Genomic DNA, 16,903 nt, shown 5'->3' on the forward strand with positions numbered 1-16,903 from the left:
GGGGGTCTCCAGTCCCTGCCCCCCCCAGGCCCTGCTGGGCAGCTCCCACAGGCCAGGGGGTTGGGGGATGCCAGCCCCCCTGTGGGCTCCGTCTGGGTGGAGGCCTCAGACAAGCCCTGGGAAAGCCATGCCCCCCAGGCAGGGGCCCTGGTAGCACTCCGTGTCGACACCATCGTAGGAGTTTCTAGCTGAGTTTGGGTCCTCTGGCCCGTGCTAACACGAGTCGGCCCCTGGGCCCCTCCTGCTCCCCCTCTGGCGCGAACGCCGAGGCAAACGCCAGTGCACTGTTACAGACAGCGCCTGTTTGCGCGCTCGGGAGTGCGGCTCCCTACCGGCTCAGCTAAGAGGGATCTGGGGGGCTTCCCCACCAGATCCAGCTCAGCTGCGTCGGCCCCTCTGCCCCACTTACCTTAGGGGGATCAGCTGCTGCTGCCCCCGCTGCTGCTCCGCTTGCCTCTGCTGCTTTCGCCTCCGCTCCGGGTCAGGTAAGGGGGCACATGTGTGTGTAAGACACACATGTGCCTGTGTCCTTCCTCTCCCTGCTGTTCCTAGCTCCCGAGTGCTGGAAGCTATGTCAAACCGCGGCTTTTAAAGGCTGCGGTTTGAATTTCCCGCCTCCGCTCTATCCGCCAATCAGGCGCTCCGGACTTACCGGAAGTGCCTACCGGCGATCCTGCCCCCCTGCTCTCCCTCACTGGGGGGACCCGGTGCCTTCCCGAGGGATACCCCCCGGGGGTGCTCCCTGGCTTGGGGGACAGTCCCCCCCAGCCCACCCTGTTTGTGCGCTCTGTTCACGCAGCTCGGGAGCACAGCTCCCTACCGGCTCAGCTAAGAGGGATCTGGGGGGCTTCCCTTCTGGATCCAGCTCAGCTGCGTCGGCCCCTCTGCCCCACTTACCTTAGGGGGATCAGCTGCTGCTGCCCCCGCTGCTGCTCCACTCACCTCTGCTGCTCTTGCCTCCGCTCCGGGTCAGGTAAGGGGGCACACGTGTGTGTAAGACACACGTGTGCCTGTGTCCTTCCTCTCCCCACTGCTCCTAGCTCCTGAGTTGTAGGTATTTCAGTGATTCCTCATTATAGTCTATGGCCAAATCTCCGAATCTCTCCAAATCATAGACTCATAGACATTCAGGCTGGAAGGGACCCCACAGGATCATTGAGTCCAGCCCCCTGCCCCAGGGGCAGGAAGTCAGCAGGGATCATATGACCCCAGCAAGATAAGCATCCAAATGTGTCTTGAAGGCATTCAAAGTGGGTGCGTAAACCACCACAGGCGGCAGTCTATTCCAACCTTGGGGACTCGGACAGTAAAGAAGTTCTTCCTTATGTCCAGCCTTAATATGTCGCAGTGGAGTTTGTGACCATTCAATTTTGTCATCCCTTGGGGCGCTCTAGTGAACAGACATTCCCCCAGGTCCTGGTGGACACTCCTGATAAACTTATAGGTGGCCACCAGATCGGCCCTGAGCCTGCGCTTTTCCAGGCTGAAGAGCCCCATAGCTCTCAGCCTCTCATCATAAGGTCTGTTTTCCTGACCTCTGATCATGTGCGTGGCTCTCCTCTGCACCCTCTCAAGCTTCTCTGCATCCTTTTGAATTGTGGAGCCCAAAACTGGATGCAGTACTCCAGCTGTGGCCTCACCAAGGCCAAGTACAACAGGAGAATGACGTCCTGGGATTTGCTTGAGAAGCATCTATGCAAGCCAATGTTTTGCTCGCTTTACTAGCTGCAGCATCACATTGCAGGCTCATGTTCATCTTGTGGTCAGTCATGACCCCCAAGTCCCTTTCGTCTGTAATGCTAACCAGTGAAGCCTATAGACCTATAGGCATGCTGCAGGTTTTTCCTCCCCAGGTGGAGAACCTTGCATTTTTCAGTGTTAAACACCATCAGGTTCTCATCCACCCATTTCCTGAGCCTGTCAAGATCTGCCTGGATCACCCTCCTGTCCTCAGGTGTGGATGCTTTACCCCAAAGTTTAGTGTCATTGGCAGACTTGGCGAGCCCACTTCTGAGTCCAATGTCTACATCATTGATGAAGATGTTAAAAAGTATAGGCCCCAGGAGAGAGCTTTGTGGGACCCCACTGGTCACTGCGCACCACGATGATTGGCTACCGTTGACCACCACCCTCTGGGTCCTACTGCAGAGCCAATTCCCTAGCAAGCACCAAATCTTCCAAAGCCAATTTGACCAAATCAATTTGGGACAGTGATCTAAGTCTCAAAATCGAATCACAGTCCTCCAAATCAGCCAGATCTGAATTGAGTACTTCCCTATTCACACAGGCCTAGTGATCAGCCCCGGAGCCTGCTATACATTTGAGTAGATACCATCCTGTGACTCTTCCCCTCATAAGCCCCCCCATCATAGGAATGTTTCCCTCTCCACCACCCCAGTTTTGGTTGCAACTAATAGAGGATTCAGTAAATGTTTTCCAGACTTCATGACTGACTCACTGCAATTGACCATAAGGAGATAATAGTTATAAGCTCTGTTATAACCAAATAAGAATGGGCTTAGGAATTTTCCAGCTATTTTAGTTGGTCTAATAAAAGATACAGAATTTACCCAAAGAACCTTGTCTGGAAATTGTAATGGAATTCTTGAGCTTTATCTCATTTTTTTGAAGATTTAATTTACTATCTTTAGAAAGTCACAGTCAATTTGTAGTTGGTCAAGGAGTATTGACAGGTGAATGTTACATTTATATAAACTTTCATTTACACTGAACTAATTTGTTCCTATGACAAACTGACTGTGATGAAGTTATCCAGTTGAACAATGTTACATATGAAGTACAAGGCAGAGTAACAAAATACCATAACCCCCATGTGGTTCCACAGAAAAATTAAGCGCTTTCATGGTGTACTAATACTGCATGAAAACTTGTAAATAGCTTCTTACTGTATTTTCAAAAGGTTGGATTGTATAGGGCATGGTAAGTGCAGAAAGATGGTTTCATATATGCAGTTTTTTATTAAAATATTGCATCTTTGCAGAGGTAAATAAAGCTAACTTTTAAGGGACAATTGCCTGTCACCTTATTTCAGTATTTTGGGGCAACCTTGAAACCTCAAAAAATGCAACAATTCCTACCTATGGTATAGGGAAATGTTCCCGTGCATAGTTCTCTAAGAGCAACCAGAACTCTAATTTGTTTACACCAGTTTGTAAACGTAGTGCAGCATCATGTTCATATAATAGGCAAAAACATCACATCTTACTGGGCTGAGGACTAGACAGTAGCCAGTATGCATCTCTTGTATTCCTATGTGTGGTGACCAGAGGCAATAAAGCTAGACAGCAAGAGTCTGGTATTCCTCTGGGCTCTAACTTCCTAAAATAGGTGAAGATTGGGGCATGACCCTAAGTATATGTGCATCAACAGGTGGCCTGACAGGGCATAGAGGGGATTCCACAATCCACCCTCTCCTGTGGAGCTACTGTTATGACATATATCCTTAGAAGCTCAGATTTAATGAGGAACCATATAGCAAACTTCAGAATAACCCTTCTACATCCCACTGTAGTGTACCATATTATCTAATGACTGGTTGCAACCCTGAGTGAAGACAAAAGAATATAGAATTGTAAAAGTCTAGGGTAAAGTCTTGTTTTATGAAATATATTGACAAAGTAAGAATAGTTGACCTTTTAACACTGAATACCTCATTTAGTGTCTAAATCAAGTATTTTTGCTATCAGAAACAAATATTCAAATTCAGTAATGAGTTTGGGGGGGAATTTTCTCTCTCTCTCTCTTTCTCTCTATCTCTCTATCTATCTATCTTTCTATCTATATATATATCAGCATGCTAATTAATAATGATTAATTACTTTGGGGGGGAAATGATCATATCAATGTTTCTAGTGATGACTTGGAGTGAAACCAAGAGAAATAATAATAAATGACAGAAAATGCATTAACAGATAATATGGTACAATGCTTTCTCCATGCTTTGTATAAACCCATTATCTTCATCTGTACTACTGTGTCTGTTTATCACATTCTGAGGAAATAATTTTTAATAAACAGCTGCAATATGTGTATGTCTGTGTGCCACAAATATTTCTAAGCCTATAAAACACTTCGGCATGTTTGTACTTGTTTAGGTGAGTACAAGAAAGCAGATAATTCTGTCATCTTCCAGTCTGTTTTGTGAGTAGACCAGCCAACTGATTAAAACACTGCTGAGGAGCTCTTCAGTGCACAATAGATGAAAGGGGGACAGTACAGCCCTAATTCTGAGCTGGAGCTTAATTTTTTTTTTAATCAAAATTAGTGAAAGGTTTGCCTATTATTTTCATTTGGCGCAGGACTGGCCCCCCTGTGCAACTGGATTGTGTTGACCTGTGTGAATGTACAATACAACTGGGAAATGACATAGAGAGGAATCAGCCATGTGCTTGATACATGAGATGTGGCAAGGTTCTGAAAAGTGTTGGAGAGCCCCAATGCAAGGCTAGCATTAATGAAACATGTTATAGTCTTTAAAAAAAAAAAATCTATTCCAGAGCAGGAAAAAAATTTTGGTTGAAAGCACCAAGATTTTTCTTCTACCTTGGTGGGAGATGAACACTGTTTTCTCATCTTTCCCAAGTTGCACTGTATCTTAAAACAGAATTAGTCCTTGTGTGATGGGGAATATCCCTAACAGTTGCCACTCAAGTCAAAGGTAAAATTACCATTGGTTTACAAAGGTAGTTTTAAGCCATCAGGGTGAGATCCATAAACAAACTAGGGCACACCGATACATCAATCCCATTTTGGATCAGCACTGTTATAAGGCAAATAGACAGTATCGGCAATCAGATATTTTTGCCTGATGTGGCCAATAATGCTGCTGATGAATGCTGCGTGCATGAGCGCAACTGCAGCGCAGCACGCAGGTGGCCTGAAGCGCAACCTGGCAGTGTGGAGAGCAGCATCAGGCTGGTAAGTCTGTTGTGGGGGAAGGTACAGGGTGAGGGAAGGGGTGCCGGGGAGCAAACCAAGGCCCCCACAGTGGGGAGGGAATGGGGCCAGGGCAGATGCTGCACGGGCAGGGCAGGGCACAGCCACAATTCTGATACCGCCCACCCTGAGCTTTGCCCAACCCAGTCCCACCAGCAGGAAGAGACTGGTGCAGCCCCACCCTGCCCCTGCCATCAGTATTGGCTCAAAAAAATCTCTATTGGTACACCCTAAAACAAACAAATGAGGGACAAGTAGAAAAGGATTTGCATGCCTAAATTATGGCACTACAGGCAGACTAAAATAGGGCAGTCTGAAATCTCTGTTAAGTGCTTCCTAACTTTGGAAGACCTAAACTACAGATACATATTTAGTTTGACCTTAAAGTCTCTGAGGTGGAAAAAATGCTGCTTCTAAGCATGTCCAAAACTGCCTCAGTCTCAATAGTGTGGAACAGTTTGGATAAGTACAGAGTCAAAAAAGGCTGAATCAATTTAATCTTCTCAGGTTAGTATAAACTGCATAGATTGAACTAATCACATCTAAAATAGGGTGGGTTCCAGATACTAAGCAATTCTACATTCATCTTCCCTTGGAGTCTCTATCTGCTATGCATTCTCAGCAGACTGGGCTCCACACTCAAGGCAGCTGCAGCCATCACGTTCTTTGAAAGTATAGCCAGAAGAATTGGTAGTGTTCTTCTTTCATAAAACAACCTAGCAGTTTAGAGTACTCATCTCTCTAAGATTGCCTTTCTCAAACCTCCCAGAGTTCAAATCTAGGAATTGTTAATGAGAACCATCAAAATGAATTCAGGTTTTGAGATGGTGCAGAGAAGTGGCACACTTTTAGTCTGCAACTTGTACTGTTACTACTAGCAGTTATTGCTGTGAATGATCCTATGAGGTAATTTGTGTGAGGTCTACTCACAGGGAGAGCCCTATGATAGCTGTGATTGTAAATGTTTATGTTAACATTGAGGTATGATCTCAGTGGTGACAAATATGAGAAATAAACTCCCCAAAGGCCAGTTAGATGTGCCCACTGAGGTCTTGGTTGTAGTAGTTTTATGACATAAAGTTTATAGTGTTGTTTATAATACATAGTAATAAAACTGCAGTGCTGAGGTGCATGTAGAAAAAAGTTTTTTATTTGTGCGGGTGGAGAAAGTTTTTTTAATATAAATGATAAAATATAATTTATTCATTTATATTTTACTAGTAGTTCATCTGTATCTTTCCATACTTTCTTCTGATTACTGAAGACATTTTAGCAATTCTCCTTGATTTGTCTGTGGAACATCATTTAAATGATGTGCAACGATCTGAAGCAGGTCACTATTTGGCCCACTGAGTTTGAAAAAGTCCAGTTCTGTTCTGGTTCATCTCCTCCCCACTTTATCTTGTACTGAGTTCATAAAATGAAATTCATATTTAAAATAATGGGTACGGTTCAAATAACTTGAGAGCAGTTGTGTTTTCTTATACCAAGGTCAAATTTATTCATAACTCATGTTTTTCCCTTAATTTATATGTCAGTATAAATAGAAACTCATATTATTTAGCAGAAGGGAAGCTGAAAAGTGGATGGGTGGTCTTATGAGCAAAAGTTATAGAAAAAGACTGCTTTTTTTTTGCTTTGTTTTCAAACTTGCTGCACTGTAATATTTTTCTACCGTAAAATGAAACTTGTTTTACTGGGTATAACAGGCACAAATGCAACATTTTTAATTTTACATACCCAGATGTGCTGCCAAGTCTTATTTAAATGTATGTGATAATCTTTAGCTGGTATTATACAGAATACAAATCGAGAATGAGGGTTGTATTTTTAAATCAGTTTTAATTCATAGTATTCCTCATGGGTAATGTTACAATAGGTTAAATAAAGAAAATGCTTCTAATACTTCAGTATTTAATAATATCTGTTTTGAAATTAACCTGGTCATACTTTTTAAACCAAAAAAGTCAATTAAATTTCAGTCCATTACTAAAAATACATTTTAAATGTACAATAGTGAAAAGAGGTGGCTACACTTACATTGTTTCCATTCAGAATGTAAAATGAAGATATGGTGCTGTACTTGTGTATACAGCATAAACATGATTCATCTTCCTCTGCATGGTAATGTATATACTGTTGCCTAATATGAAGCTATGTAGAAGAACAGTGTGTAAAATTTTCAGGAATCCATAAGAGACGTACACACTTAAATCCCAATTTCAAAAGTAACCAAGGTAAGTAGGAAAGGAAGATCCACTGACTTTTTACTAAGATGATATGAAAAATGGGAGTTGGCATTTTAAAGATTTTACTAGTGATGTTTAGAAAAAATAAATAAAACAGCTGTCATTCCAGCTGTTGAAGGATACTTGAAAATACAAAATACTCTAGAAGGGATTTGTAGAGAATTCTTGCTAACAGTCATTTACATATTGTTTGCATGTTAAGGTCTGATTCCTCTCTGACTTGCACAAATGTAAATAAGAAATCATTACAAACAAATTACACTGGTATAAAAATGGTGAAAATGAAAAGAATCGAGATTTTTTTTTTTTGTCTTTAGCAGGTGTAACACAAGCAGTCAAATTATATAGGGAAAAGCATTTTATACAGCAACAGAAGGTTTTAACCAATCTATTTGTTTCTGAAGTTGAACATCTTTCTTAGGATATATGTAGGTTGGTATGTTTTTTGTTAATGTAGTTTTCCTACATGTGGAAAAATACTAGACATGGGGTTGTCAACCAGGGGTGCGCATAACCCTGGGGGTACTTGGGAAGTTCCTGGAGGGGTATGTGGTGGCAGTGCAGAGAAGCAGAGATACTTGGGAAGTGGTGCCACAGGGGGTGGGGTCGCTGCCGTGTGCCGCTTCCCTGTGCCCAGGTACCCCCACTTATCTGTCGCCCATGGGTGGCACAAGTGGGGGGCTAACGGGGCTCAATCGCCCCAAACACAAGTCAGTGGTAGGGCCACAAGGCAGCATGGCTCTGGGCTTCCCATGACTGCAGTAAGGGGTGGGGAGCAGTGCGTGCAGTGGTGATGGAGTTGGTCTAGGGGGCTGGGGCTGTGGCAGGCACTCAGGGCAGGGCACAGGATTAGGCTATGAGTGGCTCATCCAGAGGGCATGACTCCTGCTGCTACGCATGCCCCAGGAGGCATGGGGGGCATGTGCCCCCTGATCTGTGCGGGGCTGGGGCTGCACTAGGCTCTTCCCGGCAGGGCGAGGGGGCAGACTGCACTGGAGAGGGCTGCAGCCACCCCAAGATATGCTGTAGGCCACCTGACCCCACCACGTCCTCATGGGATGCGTGCAGTTACTGGAGCCACCACCCCTCTCTGTGCCCCCCCAGGTGAGCTGCGGCCCTGTCCTGCACTTTTACTGTGCAGAACCTGGTGGGGTAGGCATGGGAGTCCCAGGGGTTCTGTCCCCTCCAGCCCAGTGGTGCAGCCAAGGCTGGCCCTGGGCAGTGCGGGGCCAGAGCAGAGGGGCATCTGGAGCTGGGGTGGAGCTGGGAGCAACAGATTTGTTGGTGTGGGGGGTGCTAGCACCGGGCAATTACTCTGGGCATGGGAAGGGTGCAGCGGGCTGCGGCCTGACCCTTGGCCAGGCTCAGCTCAGCTCCCTCCCTATCCCTACTGAGTCTCAGGCCCAGCCCCCTCTCCCCCTCACAGCCCTTTCTCCTCCCCCACAGACTTTCCCACGGCCAGCTGGGCAGTGGGAGGGGTGGGGATGCTGATGTCATCACCCCCCTGCCCCCGTTGCCCGGCCTGAAGAGGGTATAGTCCAGAAGAGATACCCACAGAAGGGTTTCACTCCTTAAAAAAGGTTGAAAACCCCTGCACTAGACATCCTTTTGCTAAGTATTCATCGTTAAACATCTTGTCTGTGTCTAGTTGTGCCGAGGTAAGCACCTGCAGTGGCACAAACTTGTGCTGCTACTTCTATGTGGCAGCATACCCCTGCATGTGTGCTTTGTTGTGGGACACTGTATCCCACTTTGGGCAAACTGCTTTTGCCCAGTTCCTCCTGGCTTGTGGCATGCTGAAGCAAATAAGGCAAAAATTTGCAGTGTGGGGCAGGCACATCTTAACGTTCTACAGCTGCAGTTTGTAGTGCCACAAACCACACATGCCTGCATATGGGGATGCGCCCCATGTGTCTGCATACTTTTCAGAGTAGTTGCACATCAGTTTTGGCTCCATCTCCCTGCCTAATTTTGGTTACTTTGCCCTGTGGCCCAATTCTTGGTCATATAGTTATCTTGATATATAAGGCAGTAGCATAACTAGAGTTGGGTGACCAGGGCAGGAGCCACATGTGGTGACTGATGCGGGTGCTGAGCAGGAGGTATTGCTATGAGGAAGGCATGTGCCCAGCTCACAGATATTAGGTTAACTGTCTCACAGTTGCTGCCAAATTTAGGCTTCCACAGGATCATCCTATATGCAGTTCTTTGGCAGCTGAGAACAGATTAATTTTGCAGTGGTTGGGGAGTGAGGCTGATGGTTTGGGGAATCATGGCCCTGCTCCGCATAGCTGGTGCTTCCAGCCCCCTCTTCATGAGTCTATCATGTGCCAGGTAAGACTCTGCTGGGCACAACCCCTTACCCACCCCCACCTGGTTCTGCCCAGGATGCGAAAATAGGTAACTGCATCTCTGATATGATACACAGTTTGCTTTCTGTAACACTCTGCAACTGATATGCTCACATTACTGTTTGATTTGAGCCCCTTTTACAGTTCTAAGTAAAAGGATTAGGAATTTCATGTTTTCATGTTTTCATTTATATGTATAGATGATTATAAAAGGGTAATAGTATATAATGTACAAAATGCTTGCAGCAATTGCACTGTTAGATCAGAGATATCACAAAGATGAATCTACTTGACTTTGTGAGTGACATAGAAGCTACCCATTTAAACATTTATGGCCAAATCTTTTGCTTATGTATATTGATATAGCTCCATTCGCTTAATGGATTTTTGCCACTTTATATTAGCTGAGGTTCTGGCCTGATGTGTGTGGGGTCTACGTCCATATGAAATAGTTTGCCCAACATTTGCATGAGCACCATAGCATGTAAATGTAAGTGTAGATAGCAAGGGTACCACATGAGACAACAGGATTCTTTCAGAGAAAGATTTTAGGACTATAACTATTTTCCCTTGGTTCCTTTACATGACTTCTGGAATGCTGAGGGATCCTATAATTTTTCTTGATTTACCCACACAGGTCTGATCCTCCTCCCATTAAACTTTAATGACTTTAATAAGATCTATGCCAATTACTATGCTTCTAGGCTAGGGACAGACATTATGCATAATGTCTAAGTGATCATAATGTTTAAGTGATCACAAGCTGCTTTAAACCTGTAACAGAACAGATGTTCAGTGCACATAAACTGGTTTAAAAATGGCTAAAACTAGTTTGAGATAAACCTGGTTGAATGTAGTATCAAACTTAATTGATTTGGGTCACACTGGTTTATGCAATGTCTGTCCCAGACCCCTTGCTGGTTTAAGATAAATCAGACTCCCTCAGCATCCTGGCATGCTTTGTTTTCTTAATAGGTTGATAAACACTGAGTTAGGGGTGATAAACATTCCCTACTAGGCTGCTCAGGAGGAGGGAGAACCCCTCTCTAATCATAGTGTCCTGCCAGGGCCTGGTCTTACCCCTCAGCTCAGGATTGTGCAGGAGTAGGGATGGTTGCTGTAGTACTCGTGGCTTCTAGCCTGAGCCACTGCACGCATGTGCCTGCATTTTTTTAAGTCCAGAGAGGATGTTTGTGCAGTTACAAACTGGTTTAGACTAGCCAGGTTAAACTAACCTGCAAAGATTGAATCAATTCAGGCTCAGGCTTTTTGAATATCTGTCCCTAGCTCCAGTGCTCTATAGCCATCCATATATCCAAGGGTGTCTTGCCTTTAGAATCTGTCCTTATTGCTCCTGAATTTGACTTGGCCTAAGGGAAAATGTTGAGTGATCCAAACATTCTCACAATCCAGATGCATTTAATTTTTAGTTCATAAAATATGAACTAAAATTAATAATGAATTTTTATGCAGCATTAAGAGAACATCAGCACCAACTTTCTTTATTTTTGGAACACTGCCTAAAGACAAAAATATATATATTTTCTGAATATATCCTGATTTCTGTAAGGAAAAGTTTGTAGTCACAGAGTCTCACAGGTATAGGGTGAGATTTGTGATCTCCTGCTGGGACTCTGGAGGTCTCTTCCAGCCCTGCTTTTCTCTGATTCTGTGAAGCTGCAACTTTGGAACAGAAGGAGCTAAGATAACTTTTTAAGTTACTTTTTGCTTTTTGATTGTAGGAGCTGGAGGGCCCTTCAGCATAATTTAGACAACCTTCATGGCCTCTATCTCTGCAGTATCTAACATCCTGTATCTCCAACCTAATGTACACCACCTGTTACAAGCATCATCTCCCACATATGCCTTATATCAAACTTTGGGAGGGGTTTCTAGATGAGGCTGGCTGCCTCAGATCCTGTGCTGGGGATATTCCTCTAATTAGATATGAGTTTGAAATGACATTTATGCAACTCTGACTTCCTTTAACAGGCGTGAAGTGGTGAAGCTTGAGAATCCCTCCCTTAGACTTTTTATCTGTATAAACATTCATTACTTATTTTGAATTTTAATTTATAAAAATTCTGTTTTTAAGTGTTTTCTTACATAGAGATAAATTAGAAATAATTTTTCTAGCATTTCTTCCTAGTGGAGCTACAGTATAAAGCTGGTATAAATGAGAAAAGAGTCTAACTTGTGAAAAGTATCTGTTGGATTTTGTTACTGTCCATCCTACCCTTTAACCAGAAGAACTTATTCCTTCATTTGCTCTTCATGTCTGAGGACTGAAACATGAGCCTAGGTCAGCAACATCAAAGTTGATTTAGTAGTTATTCTAGTCAATGTAGTTTCTTGGAGAAAATATCCCTAAAGTTATGCATCTGTGGGAATGGAATATGAACTACTGAAATATGCAGTAATTAATTAAATTAAAGAAAACCAGTTTCATAGCCTCCTAAAGAAAAGTTTGGCTATAAAGAAATGTGAGCATAGGGAAGAAAATAATTATTTTTTATTCCTAATGAACTTTCATAAAAGGTAGTCTATGCATCTAGTGAACACATGATCCTGTAACACATCTGACTCAGTGCATGAATAAATCAATAAGCTGTGGAAGCGTGTTTTTAGCAGCTTCTTGTAAACAACTATGCACAGAAAGACATTAAGTTGTTTTGCTTCATATTTTTAAACATTCAGCAGTAGAGTCAAACTATTTTAAATACTAAATGAAATACAGTAATATTGTTGTCACAAAAGCCACATTGGTGTCTAATCCCTTTTAATAGTCTTTTCTCCTTTTTTTGCTTTCAGTTCAATCTAATTACTTTAAACGGTGCTACCACACAGATGCCTACATCCATATAGCCAGTAGTAATGTCAGTGCTGGTTTATTAACTTTTAAACCAAAGTAAATCATACCAAAACACCCCACTCCCATTTCAATCATACGTTGTCAGCTGGTCAATATCAAATGTATACACAAAACTTTATGTAAAGAATTTTTCCCACAATAGCATTACAATAGTCTCACAAAGGAAAAAAAGCCTGTTAGATCGCTCTCTCTCTCTCTCTCTCTCTCTCTCTTTCATACTTTCTCTCCCTTCTGTCCTCTCTCCTTCTGTCATGATGTATACTGTGCCATCACTTCCTACCTCAGGTGCAGTTCTATATTTTTTACTTATCTTTTTAAAAATGTTAATGCTAAAAGTCAGTAAGAAATGAGAAAAACGGTGAAATAGTGTTCATTACAAATGTGGGAAAGTATATTGTTCAATAAGTCAGTTTTCTGTGAACATATTGTTGAGAGCACAATAGGAGAATAGGAAAGTAAAGAGGTGTATGAACGCAAAAAGTCCTCTGCCATTTATACAGACTTCCCACAAGTTTTGCAGATTATAAAAGTGTGCAGTGCATCAAAAATTGAATCCTGCTTCTTTTTTGTTGTTCATTGAAGCTATCACTCCTTGTCCATCAGATCTCCATGTGGAATTTATAAAGTGGTGGTACACTCTCACGCCCAAATCCTGCTTCATTAGCATATGAATTCCCAACAGATTGTTTGAAGCAACAATTAAGAGAATAATGGGTAAAGGAAACTAGAGAGAGCAACTAACACCTGGAAATCGAGTCTTAAACAGCTTTCCTTTATGTGATTATTAAAGAAACAGGAACAAATGCACATTCATACAGAAAAAGTGCTAGTACATAAAGCATCACTTGCCAGTGATTTCAGTTACACAAATAGCTCTCACAAATAGCTAATTATACCAATAGCTCTTTGAATTACACAAATAACTTACTCCTTTGCACCTCACAAGTCTGATCCTGTTGATGTTATGCACACAAAACTCCTATTGACCATCATGGATGTTACACTTGCATAAGTTAAAAAAAAAAGTAAAGAAGTTACTCATGTGGATGAGACAGCTAGCCTAGTGAAATCAGCAAAATGCTTCTACTGAAAAGAAGCAACTAAAAATATTGTTGTGTATGTAAATAGTCTCCCAGTAAGCTAAAATGGTAATGTCCTATAATCAAAATCATTTGGTGGTTTTCTTTCAGTAATTTAAAAAATGAGAAATGTATCCTAATGAGAGACTTTTTCTCTTAAAGTTCTATTTATTGCATACTATGAGCAGAATTTTACAGAATCCAACAGTATTTTGTTAAAGGATATGTTCCCTTAGGTTGTGAACAATGTTAAATGAAGCTAAAGTAAGATTATGAGCATGAAAAGTCTATATTTAACTATTTAAAATTAATAAAAGGGGCAAAGTCATGCTTTTGGTTATGTCTGAACACAACGATAGTTACTAGAATAGTGTGGGCCTTAGTAAGAGCAAGACTGAGTTTGAGTGTATTTAATAGCAGAATTTAGCCTAGTCCCCTGGCATATGTTCATTAATGGCACAGTGGGATCTGATCCCAACAATTATGCCTCCTGCCATGACACATGTGCATGGCAGGTGGCATAATTTTAGATCAGATCCCAGTTGCACCATTACTACTTGCCAGTGTAAAGAGAGCCTGGGACAATAATTCCAGACTCACCCTGCACTAGCAAGTCCAAAGTTAGGTGCCATGTAGGGCCAACAATCAGTTGTCATCACCAAACTTTGGACAGGCCAGGGTCTAGATCTTCTGTGGCTTTCAGGGCAGACAGTCAGCCAATTGTTGGCCCTGGCCACATTAAATTTAAAGTGTCAAACAAACCAGCCATAAAAATGTTTGCCATTATACCTGGAACATGTTCATGGCTCATTTTCCATTTATATGCCTTAAATTGGGTGCATGTGTAGCACCCTGCCCATCTATGCCAGTATTAACATGTTAATCACTGAATAAATATAAAGTGTAGAGGGGGCCCTAAATGCATCAATAAAGAGTTTGTAGTTTATTGTTTTTTCTAGAGAAAAACCATGGCATAAAAAACATTATTATTCAGCATTCTCCCTCATTCATTAAAAAATATTGCTCAAATGACATTTCAGAAAGTATTGTCCTCTACCAGTAAATTAAGTCACTAATCAGATGTTGAGCAGCAAAGGTCTTTGGATAAAGTCTTAGTTCCATTGAAGGCAGTGGAAGACTCCCATTCACCTATGTGAGGCCCCGAAATATTTTGATAGAGAGCAAAAAATATATTTTCTGTAAATGAGAAGTCTGGTACTAGTTGCTTTACTTTTTAAAAACTGGAAATTTAGATATAATGGAGGTTGAAAAGATGGAGAGAAAATGGACATGGGGTAGGAAAAAGAAATCTAGACGCAATGAAGTTTTGAATGAAGAAACCTGTGTGTTTTCCTATTTGTTAGTGTGTATTAGTAAACTAAAATGCCTTGGTAAGTTATGGGTATACAACTGAGCAACAAACCATATTCAAATAAGAATAACAAACACAATTTCATAGTCCTTAATTTCTATTTGTGTGTGTGTGTGTGTGTGTGTGTGTGTGTGTGTGTGTGTGTACACAAACTCTGTAATATCAATGGTATTTTATTCTACTATCCTGCATTTATTGTTCACAATCCAAAATAATAGTTGAATTAGAATAATGCATATATATTTTAAATTATGAATAATTGTTCATGGGTTCATCTGTTATTACTTGTTACTTGATATCTTTCTGATTTTGGTTTGTATTTTTTGCAGATTTGGTTTATGGATACTATAGACAGCAGCGAAAATTGACTGAGGAGATTGATTGGTCCTATACAGGTAAGTGCACTATCTGACTCAAGAAAAACAATTTTGATTATAACTGTCATCCTTGTATAAAATTGTGCTGAGTCTTAAATACACAAAGGATAAAATTTAGTCTGAAAAGTGTTAGATACAAGTATGCATTCTGCTATTATTTTCTTTGCATTTATTATCTTTGAAAAGATAAAATCCCAATAAAAGCAAGTTATTTCAGGATGTCTAAACTTTATGTATGTAATAGGAATACTCACTTTTTGAATGGTAAACACCTCTATTGCTAGGTTCTCTCCCTCCACCTAAATATTATACATTAGGCTGCTGATACATTTTACATCTTTCTCTCTATCTCTCTCTCTCGATAGATATAGATCTACCTGTCTATGTTTATATATAGGCCTATAGAGGTGTATGAGTCTCTAGATATCTATAGATATATATGGCTGGTTTCTATCCAACTTTAATTTGAACATGTAGCAGGTCTCTTAGGGACACAGAACAGACAGGAGCAAGGATTGGTCCAAGACCCAATGATAGGATACTTACATGTATCAGCTCTGTGTCTGCTGCTGGACCTTGGTAGGTTTTAATTTCCAAATAACTTGTTGCGTCTATACAAGTCATTAATGCAGTTTAGGTAATGCATATTAAATTTTGTACCTTCATTGTGAGGTACTAGAAAAAGGTGCATTAGTCTATTTTAATGTACATTAGCTAAAGAGCATGGGTTTTTGTGATGCTTTATAATGTGCATCAGAATAGGCCAATGTGCATTAAACCACATGTGTATACATGCCCACTGAGTGTCTTTTCTACATCAGTTTCAAAATCAGCGGTCAGAGAAAACTTTGGTGACCCTTGGGATTTACACACTTGAATTTTTATGAGTTCTGCCTAAGAATATATTGAGCATGGAACTTAAGGATTTGGCTTCATAGATCTGGCAATAAAGGACAGTGTGCTTTCAGACGTATTGAAATGCTAATTTTATTCTATAATATTAATTACATATTAATCCAGGGTGGGCAATTATTTCAGGTAGAGGGTCGCTTACCCAGTTTTGACAGGCTGTCAAGGGCCACATGGGTAGCCCTGCCCCTTGACAGGTGCCCCGCCCCCTGGTCACTGTCTTGGGACCAATGTCCCAATGTCTTGGGACCAGTATCCCAGGACCAGCACTGGTGGGGCCTAGAGTGGGGCACGGGTTGGCAGGGGTATGTGGAGCCGGGCTGGGCTGCACCAGCAGGGAAAGAAGGGAGCTGGTCCGGCTACATAGAGCCCCTGCCAGCTGGAACCCGCCAGCACTGGCCTCGTGCTCCCACTGGCTCCCGCACCTGCTCACTACCAGTGACCCACAGCCCCGTGGTACAGGCGGGGGGCAGTGCACAGGGCCAACTCCCTGCTCACTGGCAGGGAAGTAGCTGGTGTTGAGTGAGGGGAAAATCGTCCCCTCCCCTGCCCCACGGCTGGCACTCCCTGCTGCAGGCACTCGCAGCCCACATGGAGCTGTCTGGAGCAGGCACAGTCAGCCCCACACAGGCTGCAAGAGGCTACAGCGCAGGGTGCTGGGTATGGTGCAGGCAAGGGACTGCTTTTCCCCATGCTCAGCACCAGCTTGTAACCTGCTCCCAGCCTGGGCCCCACGCC

General features: G+C 42.4%; 1 protein-coding gene across 1 annotated transcript in view; it reads left to right on the plus strand.

The window, feature by feature from the left end:
* PTPRZ1 (protein tyrosine phosphatase, receptor type Z1) overlaps nt 1–16,903 on the plus strand; it is a 165,868-nt gene that overhangs the window by 3,543 nt on the left and 145,422 nt on the right. The window contains exon 2 of the mRNA XM_019543956.1: nt 15,209–15,274. Within this exon, the coding sequence (XP_019399501.1) occupies nt 15,209–15,274 (66 nt within the window). The remainder of the gene's footprint in view (nt 1–15,208; nt 15,275–16,903) is intronic.

Source organism: Crocodylus porosus, unplaced genomic scaffold, assembly GCF_001723895.1.
Source record: "Crocodylus porosus isolate Cpor-Errol unplaced genomic scaffold, CroPor_comp1, whole genome shotgun sequence".
Taxonomy (NCBI): Eukaryota; Metazoa; Chordata; order Crocodylia; family Crocodylidae; genus Crocodylus; species Crocodylus porosus.